This window comes from Juglans microcarpa x Juglans regia, chromosome 7S (genome assembly GCF_004785595.1).
Source record: "Juglans microcarpa x Juglans regia isolate MS1-56 chromosome 7S, Jm3101_v1.0, whole genome shotgun sequence".
Classification (NCBI taxonomy): domain Eukaryota; kingdom Viridiplantae; phylum Streptophyta; class Magnoliopsida; order Fagales; family Juglandaceae; genus Juglans; species Juglans microcarpa x Juglans regia.
This window is the reverse complement of record NC_054607.1, coordinates 2,300,758-2,312,865: the sequence shown is the minus strand read 5'-3', so window position 1 is coordinate 2,312,865 and position 12,108 is coordinate 2,300,758. Positions and strand designations below refer to the sequence as shown.

At 30.7% G+C, this 12,108-nt stretch overlaps 1 protein-coding gene across 1 annotated transcript; it reads left to right on the top strand.

Moving 5' to 3' along the window:
• Nucleotides 1–2,053: 2,053 nt before the first annotated feature.
• On the top strand, nucleotides 2,054–3,180 carry LOC121240344. Its single transcript, XM_041137765.1, has 2 exons — nucleotides 2,054–2,323; nucleotides 2,687–3,180. The coding sequence occupies exons 1-2, from the start codon at nucleotides 2,223–2,225 to the stop codon at nucleotides 2,970–2,972; spliced, it is 387 nt and encodes a 128-aa protein (XP_040993699.1). The 5' UTR covers nucleotides 2,054–2,222; the 3' UTR covers nucleotides 2,973–3,180.
• Nucleotides 3,181–12,108: the final 8,928 nt, after the last annotated feature.

The window sequence follows — 12,108 nt, the reverse complement described above, 5'->3', positions numbered from 1 at the left end:
CTCTTATGCTGCTTACTCTCTGTTTGGATGGTGAGAAATTTAAAAAATAAAAAATACTCTCCCTTTAGGACATCTTCCGAGCCTTTTTGGTTTCCTTTTAGTTGAATATTCATATATTATTTTCCTTTTTCTATTTTTTAGTAATGGCTGATGTGGCCACCAAGTGGCAAAGCCATGTCAGGGACACTGTAGAAACGTCATATTAAAAAAATTAAATATATATATATATATATATATTCAAAATAAAATGATTTTCAAAAATATAGAAAGAGAAATACTAAAATCTTGGATTCCCTCTATTTGTTTTTAATTTTTTTAATAAGTCGCATAGCACTACATTGTAATGCCACATCAAAGACAAGGCAAAACGAGTGGTATAAATTTGAATGCATAATAACATTTCTCTTTATTTTTATCCTCATCTTGGCTCTGATTGTCCCTCTTCCCTTTGTTAATATTCATATTTCTTTTTCCATTGAATGAAAGGAGGCTTCAAATAAAAAAAAAAAAATGAAAGAAGTACCTAAGTATGAGGAAATGTAAAACTCAGTCTAGAAATGAGAGGGTGAAGTCGTAGATTATAATCCACGAAGATGTCATCTTTTTGTGAAAATAAGAGAAGTTGTAAATAATATAATCGTCATAAGTGACGTATGACGCGTACGTATGTGTTATATAAAAATATAATGTGCTCGAAATACTATAGGTTATCATAAGATTGTAAATATAATCGGTAAATTAACAAAATAATTACCTCGACTGTTAAAATGTGATAATTGCTCTAAGGCTGCGTTTGTTAAATCAAAGATCATTGAGCTACCCGATATCCCATGGCTAATAATAAGTTTAAAAAAGCTAATAGGATAAGCATCTTGGTCATCCGATTTAAAATGGATGATATCAAGTTGATGCAACATATAGGATGTTTTGATATTTTCAAAATTGAAAATGGATTAAATTGATAAATGAAATGATCAAAACATTAAACGGATAATATGATCAACTAGAAAAAGAAAAAGAAAAAGATATTGTATATTTCAATGTTAATTTCTAATTGATAAATGTTTTAACTACAAACAGATCTCATAAAAGTAAACTCGTCACGTACTCAATGTGAGATGTTAGATTGTAAGACTAGTAATATAACGTATTATATAAAATCATGTCAATTTATAGATTTATTTTTGTGTGATCTCTTAATGAGTCAATAACTATAACATTTCTCTTTCTAATTTCAACAAAAGAGTGTGGCGTTGGGTAATATTGAGATATATACCACGGTAAAGCAGCAAAAGGCAATAATCGATAGATGAAGAATAAAATTTTTAAAAAAAATGGGAGAAAAATAATTAAGGTCTTAGGCCCCGTTTGGTATTACAGATCATTTCATTCTATCTCATCTTATTTCAACATTCAAACACCATTTAAACATAAACACTTTTCAATTTCAAATTTTCAAAATTTTCATCTAATCATTATTATTTATTACAACTTTCTCAAACTTACAAACAAAATATAAAACAATTCAACCTTTTCAAATATGATCAAAAGAAAAACTATATTAAAAAATTATATTTTAACAATATTTTAACTTTATAATATTTTTATTAAATTTTTCTCTCTTATTTTCTAAAATTTTATAAAATATTTTAACTCAAATCATTTCATTACTATTCACAAACTATCTTACTATTATTTATATATTTTTCATATTATCTCAGTTGTATAACCAAACAATACCTTAATATTATTATATTTTTTAGGACTTGTCGAGTTATATTTGTTGAAGTGACATATTTTAGCTCATATTTATTTTTCCCTCGTAGAAGGATTTTTGATGAATTATATTTTTAATGTTCGCAAGGGGCATAGAGGTCTTGTGTAAGACCGGGACGTAGATGTCATTTTGTATATCTCAATTTTAAGGTTCACATCTCTCTCTGCCTGCCCTAGCTGAAAACGACTGCAAGCAACCTGTGGTCTACCTGTGTATATCAGGCTTATCAGCATCTATCCAATATTGACATATGAATACTAAAGATATATATGTGTGTGTGTGTACACCAACGTCTAGCCACTCTCTCTCTCTCTCTCTTCCCCTTGATCTTTTTCTCAATATTGGGAGTGATCTCCGGTCATCTTGTTGGGTTTCTCTTTGATCATCACATTCTATCTAGCTCTGCCTCACAGCGATCCAAAGCTAGCTGCTTCAAGCAGATCATATGGTGGATATCCAGAGTACTGTTTGCTGCATGTGCGGCGACGTGGGTTTCCCCGACAAGCTCTTCCGCTGCAACAAATGCCGCAACCGCTTCCAGCACTCGTATGTTGCTTTCACATACCATCCATGGCTATCGATTACCCATGTCGACCCATCATCATTCCTATCATCATGATATACATGATCACGTTTCTATACATGTGCAATAGGTGCCTAGCTACCTCAAGTAACCACAATATCATCATTCATGTTTAATGATATGGCATGGAGCATATCTTCACATCCTAAGACATGATCCTGGGCCTCAATAGCATTAATGATCATCAGCATGTTATCAATTAACCGGCTTCGTCCTGCTAGCCGTTATCTGCATATAACTATGGGACTGATCCTGTCATCATGTCTTTCTTTCTTTCTGATTATATGTTATGGGTCAATTGTGTTTGTTCGATTGTTGAAAATTAGGTATTGTAGTAACTACTACAGCGAATTTGCGGAGCCGATTGAACAGTGTGATTGGTGCCAAAGTGAGGAAAGGAGCAAAAAACAAGGTATAAGCAGCTCCTCATCAAAGAAACCTGAGGCTGTAAACGAGACCAGAATTATCACAAGCCGGTCTGAGTATTCTGGAGATCACAAAATAAAGCAGCATGATCATCGCGAAGACAGCGCCGACAAAGGAAAGAGTCCGACACCTTCCCCCCGGACCGCTACGCGCAGGTACAAGCTTCTCAAGGATGTAATGTGTTGAGATCAGAGATGATCAGCAAGATTCTTTGTCAAAAACCTAGCCTTGTGTTGATCATATAGTAGTAGCAAATGTTAATAATATGATATAAGACGTACGTTGTTCCTGGTCGCGTTCGTAATTTGGACGTTTACGAACGAGTACTCTTGCTCGTTTGTGCTGTGGTTTTCAGTATTATTTGTAAATAAAAATATTAATGCAGCTTTCTTAATCGGATAGCCGGCGGCACAACTTTTTATGCTCTTCTATATTTCTGATTTCGTTTGTTCATCTAGTAGCTAGCTAGGATTCATGTATGTATCTGGCCGGCCGGGGCGCCAAGCAAAATTGCTGCCGGCCTGCGCGCGGACGATCGATCCATATTAATCGTAACTTTCGTGCATCATATGGCGAATTGAGCGGATTGAATTAGCTGTAACTGTACGCGTTGCTGAAACATGTCTAGATTCAAGCGATCGATCATTAACATATAATATAATATTCAAGTTTTATTATGAAAACCAAACTGTTTGATATTTTGGTACTAATTTTTAAAGGCATTGGATCGAGTGTATTTAGGCCAAATTCAATATAGCACACCTGCCTGCTGAAGCTAGCCTCTTAACTTTTACAGATTCATTGAAGGGCTTTAATGGCTAGGCCCTCCATTATTGGAAGGGGAAAAGGGATCGAAAACATAACAGTGAAAGAGAAAATTAAATTTAGTTCTAGAGGCCCTGGAATTTCTTTCACCAATAAAGCATAAATTTTCATCAAATAAGAGGAGAGTATGGGAGTGGATAAGTCGTACTTTTAGTAGGTGTACGTTTGTCGCTGCTTCTAGGCCATTCGTTAGGTATTGTTTGGATTTGAAGATAAATTGAAATGAGTTAAGATGAATTATGAATAGTAATGAGATAGATTATGAATAGTAGTGAGATTTGTGAGTTAAAATTGATGAATAATAATAAATAGTAGTGAGATAGATTGAGATGAATTAAAATGAATTGAGATAATTTACGAATACAAATTGAGTCTAATCGTAAATTTGAGATAATTGTACGTTCATACGTGCATGCCATGTACTCTTGCACTGTTCACCCATACTTTTGTGAAATATCTCAAAAGAACTAAAGTTGATGATTAAGGCTTCCTCTAGTAGTACTGTACCGGTTTGGCCATTTATGGAAACCGACAAAAGCTGATCTTCTCATGAATGGGGCTCTTTCACAATAAAAACATGATGAAGTTACGGTCATAAATAAATTATATAAAAATAATTTTATAAATTAATATAAATTCATGTTATCTATTATATTTACTTTATAATAAAAATAACTATACAATCTGATAAATTATATCATGTCACATTAATTTATAAGATTATTTTTATATAATCACTTTATAGCTAAATTATTTCTTTAATAATATTATTAATGTAGCCGTTTATCTTATTTCTTATATTTTTCATTTGGGCAATAATTTATATAATCCAATGTCTGCAAATCTCACATATTCTATTTTAAAAAAAAATGATACAAACCTTAGGTTCACATGAAAAATATATTTTAAATGATAGGACATACTATTTTTCAAAAGATATTCTCAAAATTTGTACATCTTAGAACTGTATATAGTATAACTATTCTTTTATTTCACGTTATGCTTGAAATTGACGTTCATCATGATCATGCATGTGAACATAATTTGAAGATGAAGGAAACTCCTCATAAAGATCGAACACAAGGTTTTCTTCTTCTGTCTACACTTTCCCTTTCTTAATTTCTAAACTACTGTCATCAAGCTAAATGAGTCTCACATGTGCGTTGTTTGGCTTCAATATTTATGTATCATTATCCAACTTACAAGCAACTTCCAAATAAAGGATCTTATAATAAAGATTAGCACATGCAAAATTAAACCCTATCATCATCTAGTGCCGGCCCAATTTTCAACTAATTCTTGTTCTTCTTATTTCGGAAATCCTAAAGTTATTGGAACTATATACTACTAATTATGTTTATATGGATAAAAATATTGGTTTATCTTATAATTAGCATCTTTTTGTATCAGTAATGAAGCTTCGGACGGTTTAGCTTGTCTCGCTCAATTTTTTCTTAGGTTCGAAAACTAAGTGATCATGATCTATATATTGTTAGTGTTCTAAAATTGAGACATGATATTTACAGTTTTAAGATGGGCGAGCTCCACACTCTCTTTTTGAAAATAAATAAATAAATAAATCTGAGACTCACATGAAAAGTATTATATTTTAATAGTAGAGTTCATTTTTTAAAAAATAAATACGCAGTACTTGTACATCTTAAACATGTATCTCTCTTTAAATACTCGATGATGACTATACCGAGCGTTCTTTTGTGAATATAAAATATTTGTGTTTCTATGTTGAGTTATAAATTCTTTGATGACTCCAGATTAATATGCTTAATTATATTATATATAGAACGAGGTAATTAATGATACGTGATTGTATGGAGGTAATGATACTACTCTTTATATATGGACTATTCTAATTCTTTGTGACACTCGATGGATCGGATGCCATTACCATCGAAAATGTCAACTCTTAGCAATCCATGGTATATTTAGTGATCCATGATGCAAGTGACGATGGGAAAAGATGATCACGACTATTATTTCTTTAATCGAACATAATTATGCCTAGTTTGGGAACCCATCTGATTCCATTCGATCTCATCACGTATCCTTCTCAAATATCACTTAAATATAAATATTTTCAATTTCAAATATGAACTTTTTCATCTAATCATTATAGTTTTATCAAACTTACAAACAAAACACAAAAAATAATTCAACATTTTCAATTTTAAAAACAAATATATATATATATATATATTCTAACAATATTTTTAACGTTATAATATTTTAATTCAACTTTTTCTCTCTCATTTTTCAAAATTTAATAAAACATCTTAACTCAAGCCATTTCACTATTTGTCATAAATTATTTCACTACTATTTATAAATTTGTTACCCCATCTCATCCTCAATCGAGGCCTTAATTTTTAAATAATAATTGGATTTCTAAAGATCATGATATAATATATAATATATATATATCTGACATGATGCATATGCATATCCATACAAACTATATATATATATATATATATCAACTTGATATAATGTAAAGTTTTTTTTATAATCTTGAACTGAGTATGATTATTATTCCAACCAATTGCAGTTGGCCAGAGTCAAAGAAACAGAATTATAATCGATGGTAGTAGATTTCCAATATTTCGGTGGGGGTTAGTACTAGTACTAGTACTGATGTTGATCAAGACGCAAAACTACCAATTGTGATGATCATACGATATATATTCGAGGGCCCTGTGATGCTACTTTCTTTAAATATTCTCTTTAATTTCTTGTTTTTATTTTAATTCTCAGTTTCAGCAGGAGAGATAGATCAGGATCATTATGCATGACGTGTGGACTGCAGTACTCTGAATATCATTTGGGTACGTAGATCATGATCCAGTTGGTGTGCAAATAATTTTACCATTTCACCCACTTAATGCTGACCTGTTTAATTGGTAATTACATGCACGGTTTCTGAATCAGCTATAAATTTGTGGGTGATATTGGTATACTCTCTCTTTATGTGGTAATCAATTAATTATTAAGATATAATAAAACTTTACCTGATCAACGGCTAATTTCTCACCCAAAAAATAGCCGTATCATGTAATGTCTTGTTAGTGTTGCATGCATCAACTTGAAATTGTAAATTTTTGACACGACGACAACTACGATGGCCGTATCATGCATTCTCCTGCAACTCCTAGCTAGTTTGTTGGGAGAGTGTGACTGACATTATTCATGAGGCCCAGCTTTTTTTTAGACGAAGTATGAATGCACGGGCTCGACTCAAGGGACTAGTGTTGCTGGGTCCAAACAAATCCAGCTGACTTGTGAAGGTGCAGTCAGAGTATCTCGATTAAGATTGTTGAGAGAAATGATATTTACAATTATAAAATGTGTAAGCGTCGTATATTTATTTTAAAAAATATAAATAAATATAAGATCAAAAACTAATTTTTTAATAATATTAGACTCTAATTTTTTAAAAAAAATTATACAGTACTTGTATAATTTATAAATATATCCAGTATTACTTTATTGTTAACGCATGAAAGTGAGGGAAATCAACAACTTAGCTCAGTTTTCCTCGATCCAAAGCCTTAAAAAATACAGATTTTGGTCCAACTTTCTTTATGGTACATATACATAAATAAAATTTGCTCTAGTAATGATAATCTTGATTATCTTAAATCTTATCATCTCTGATGTGACATATCTTAAATAACAAGCGATAATTAATGACAATGATCACTTAAAATATAATTAAACGATGAAAAAATGGTTGTCCCTTTAGATTGCTTGTATACACTGATGAACTTCGGGATTGCCATGCACAATCTAATCCAATGATCCATCACAACTTCACAACATCTAGATCGGTGAATGAATACCGTCCATTCGACCACGATTTACCCCTAAAATCTTTTTGAAAAACGAGAAATACAAGTCACTTTTTATAATACTTTACATAAATATGTTTTAAAATGAGAAATAATTTCGTAAATTATCTTATAAAAGTATTAGCATTTTATAAATATATATTTCGTTTTAAAATATGTGTTATGAAATATATTGTGTTGTGTAACAATCATTAGTCAATTCGTTTTCCTTGTAAAGATCAAGATGGTGAAATTATTGAGGTATTTCGTTTTTGGACTGTTAGAAAGGAGAGGTCGGATGCCCATTAAAAACGACAAAAACAAAGAAAGAGGTCAAGGAAGATGGACCCCATATATGTACAGTTTCAGGTCCATATATAGATTCAGATAGATCTGTACCCAGGTTCACTAATGAATTCATGAGAAAAAAAAAAAAAAAAAAAAAAAAAGCTTGTGCATTGAGAAGGGGTGCCATTCTTTTTGTTGTTTATTTGTAAAAGATACACGTACTGTAGTTCGACCCTGCTCGACTATGGCTTGACACTTTGCTTAATAGTTTGCTCGACACTACTCAACACATCACTCGAGTAAATATTCTATTTTAGGACTTCTCTTTCACCATGGACTATATATACATGTTTTTCTTATGTATTTTGCAACTCATCAGCAACCATATACTATAGAGAAAGAAATAATATTTTTGTGAAAAATTCAGAGTGTTCATTAGGTGTATTGAGGTTTTGAGATTAAGGATTTTATGATTGATCTCTTGTACTCTACCTTTGTTAATAGTGAATTCGTTAAGACCAATCCCGCCAGTAGACGTAGGCTCATATTGAGCTGAATTACTTAAATCTTGATATTATTTGTGTGATTGTTATTATTTCTTTTTGTTTGCTTCCGTTGTTACACTTCAAATTAGTCTTTAATAACCTGTTAATACCAACAATTACTTTAATTGCAATTACACTTAGGTGATATATCCATCGTTGCCCCCCATTAATTTAAGTGTTAGGAAAATTTCTAAATATATATCTCAGTACCACAAGGACAAAATGGTCCTTCTAACATTAGAAAAATTCTATTTATAAGACAGTTATATATAATATACATGATAAATTGCCTATGTGACATAATTTAATTTAAAAATAAAATTATAAATCAAATTTTATCATATGATCAACATATCTACTTAATAATAGAATAATTCGAAAAACTATATTTAAATAATGAGAACAGCAAGGAGTGCATGAAATGCATGGACCCCTACTCTTTCTCATTCTGGTTCACCTCCTGCAGTCATCCTTGTGTTTCATTAAAAGAAACAATGCATTCTTATTCTTCTCGTGTGTCACAGTTACCCAACTCAGTTAGGAGTACGGGCTAGAGAGAATTTGGAATCCAAGTTTTGTTGATGTACACGTGTCAAACACCCAGTACACGAGCCCTTGGTGAGAGGATTTTGCTTCCTCGCTCTTGCTGGCTCTCTTTCTACCTCCCTTTCGGGAACACGTTTGTTTGTAACGAAAATGCTAAAATTTTCTGCAAAATTATTAATTAACAGCTTCCTGGGCATCTGTGTACCACAATGATACCATCCCCAAGACGGAGGTGGACACTAATCACCGTACACGTGGATACCAATTATTAACACCATTTATTGGATTGGGTCCCATAACTTTGGATTCCCAGCTGATCAGTGTCATTTCATCCATGCAGAGTTATGACAAACCAAAGTCGTTCTGGATTCGGAAACATGAAGGATGTGTCTATTTACAAGCACATACTATTGCAATTCCTTCCTTGAATTAATTACACTTTTCTATGGCAGAAAAAACAGTTCAAAAGTTAAAGTTACTCTTCCAAAGTTGCAGTTCCCTTTCCTTTCCTTTTTTCTTTTTTTTCGTTTCTACAAATTTAATTAATTAACCCCGAAATTTTTTTATAATTTAATTTATCTTGTAATTTCCCCAAAAAGGATAGGGGCTTTTAATTTTGTAAATAATTTGATTCATTTTATGTAAGAACAGTATTATATTCACAAAAAAATATTACAAAAATAAACTTATAAAATAATATAATTTCATATGATACGTGAAATTTATTTTACAATAAAAATAATTTTACAATATGATATACCGCATCAATTTAAGTCATTTTGTAAATGTATTTTTAGAAAATCACTAAATTACTAAAACATTTCTGTTTCATGATATATTTAATGTGATTAATTTGCCTCTAGTTAAGTTTCTATAAAAAAATCTATAGCAACAATATTGAGAAATGATATATGCAAGTTTCAAATGTATAAATCTCATGCAAACACTTTATAAAATAATAGACTCCATCATAAAAAAATATGAACAACTCACCTTTTTTTTTTTTTCTTTTCCTATGAAACACATATTTTTACAGAAGAATTATACAAGACTTCATATTTTAGACTTGTAACAAGCATTCTGTCTTCTTCTCTCTTTGTTTTAGCTACTTATGTTCAACCTTCAAAAAAGAACGCAAAAGAGTGGTCACAATCAGCAGGCAATGCAGTCAATCTTTGCTGTGTTTGGAGGTAGATCTCTCATGATCAGTGGAACCCATCATCTATGACAAGTATGTGGCTTACGCTCATTTCAGACTGCATCAAGCACTTTACAGCCTGTGTTGTGTATACTTTAATTGATCAATTAAATGAAAGATGAAAAACGATATAGAATAAGGATAGTGATAGAGTTAGTACTTATTATTATCTATTTATTATTTAAATACATTTTAAGTTTTTTTTTATTTTTTAAGTATTTTTTTAACATCCTTACTCATTAAGAAAAAAATTAAAAAATATATAATTTTACTAATACTTATTTTCTTAATCATTAAATAAAATAAAAAATTTAAAAAAAATCAAATACAAAAAGAATATAGATGGGTAGTACGTAACTCTATATTCAATATTCTTTTAAGATCCCAGCTTACAATATTCTATTTTGATATATGCATTTGTACGTAGAGGTGAAAAAAGAGTGAGATATTGAGCAAACATTTGCAAATCAAATCAAAAAAAGGATTCCAAATTTCCACATACCACAAAAAAAAAAAGTTCAACGTGAATTGAACTCATGATTATAACTTATACCACTCAATTTAAAACTAAAAAATGATCGATCTATTTGAAATTATGTACGAGGGGCCGCGGGTCTGATAGTAAAATGTTATAAATACTATCAGAGTTTGAGTCATAATTTAAAAGACTTTGATTGGATAGTAAGACGAGATGATATTATTTTAGATAAATTAAATAAAATATTATTAAAATATTATTTTTTAATATTATTATTATTTTAAAATTTGAAGTTGATTTTGTGTGTTTTTATTTTTGACTTTTTTTACATGTATTTTTTTAACACTTTTAAATATTTTTAAAAAAAGTCACAACATTATTAAAAAATACTTGCTTAATCATTAAGTAAAAAAAAAAAAAAATCTAACGGTAGACCCCAGAGGAAGCTACTAGCAGGATCCTCATTTTCCATTTGAAAAAGTTGAATTGTTTATTATATTTTGTATGAAAATTTGAAAAAGTTGTAATAATGAGATGATATGAAATTGTTTATCTATCCAACCATGTCGTAAGAGAAATGTTTTAACTACAAATAAATTTTATAAAAATAAATTTACAAATTGACATGGTTTAATATGATATGTTAGATTGTAAAATTACTTAATTTATTATAAAATAAATCTAATGTATCATACGAAAAATATGTCAATTTGTATATTTATTTTTATGAAATCTCTTTATAACCGTAACACTTAAAAAAATGCATAAAGATTAATCAACCTATAGAATTTTCTTATAAACTGGATGGAGGGGATATTCGGATCCCCTAGGTAACCAAGCCCACAAATAGGAAACTGGCCCAAAGTTTGAACTTAGGATTGAGAGGGCCACGAACGAAGAGCCCATAACATGACCACGTGGCAGATAACTCCCTAGAACTTGGAGAGCTGATCCATAGTTGGATGTGGTTATCCTAGAAAAGATAACGCCTACAAAATAGGAGATATTCTCCTTGGTTAAAAAGGGATCATGCATGATATATATACAGAAATAGTGATTAGAGTTAGTTACTATCACGTCATGTTTATGTCCTTCTATAAATAACACATGAGAGACAACAAATACTTCACTTTATTTTTATATATATTTATTCTCATATTGTGTTACTGACTTAAACATCAAAATCTCTCCAAGGTGACTAATGTAATCTCTTTATTATCGCAAATCATCTGTACAGTTGGTGTGAAATACGTTCTTTTTTTACACGAGATGTAAAAGGTTTTCTTCCAACTTATTTACAAAATAAAAACATTTCTTAAACATATATACTTGAAAATATAAATTAGAAAACTAATACGTCTCTCTTTATCAAAAGATTACGTACTTTTCATATATTCAAAAAATACATAATAATTTTTTTAAAAATGAATTGAAAGGAAAACTCGGCAATAATCACAGGGAGTGATTATTATCGGTAACTGCGTGTGAAAGTGCGTGTGGAAACTCTCTAGCCTCGCTCTAAACTGAGCACAGGCTCTGCTCTCTCGAGCCTAATCAGTAAGCCCTCTTCCCCTTTTTCTCTTTCTCTCAGGCTCTCAGC

Excerpts from the sequence above, each read along its gene's own strand:
- LOC121240344 (XM_041137765.1), top strand. The coding sequence starts at position 2,223 with ATGGTGGATATCCAGAGTACTGTTTGCTGCATGTGCGGCGACGTGGGT. Across the intron at positions 2,324-2,686 it reads CGCAACCGCTTCCAGCACTC|GTATTGTAGTAACTACTACA; the intron begins GTATGTTGCTTT and ends GTTGAAAATTAG.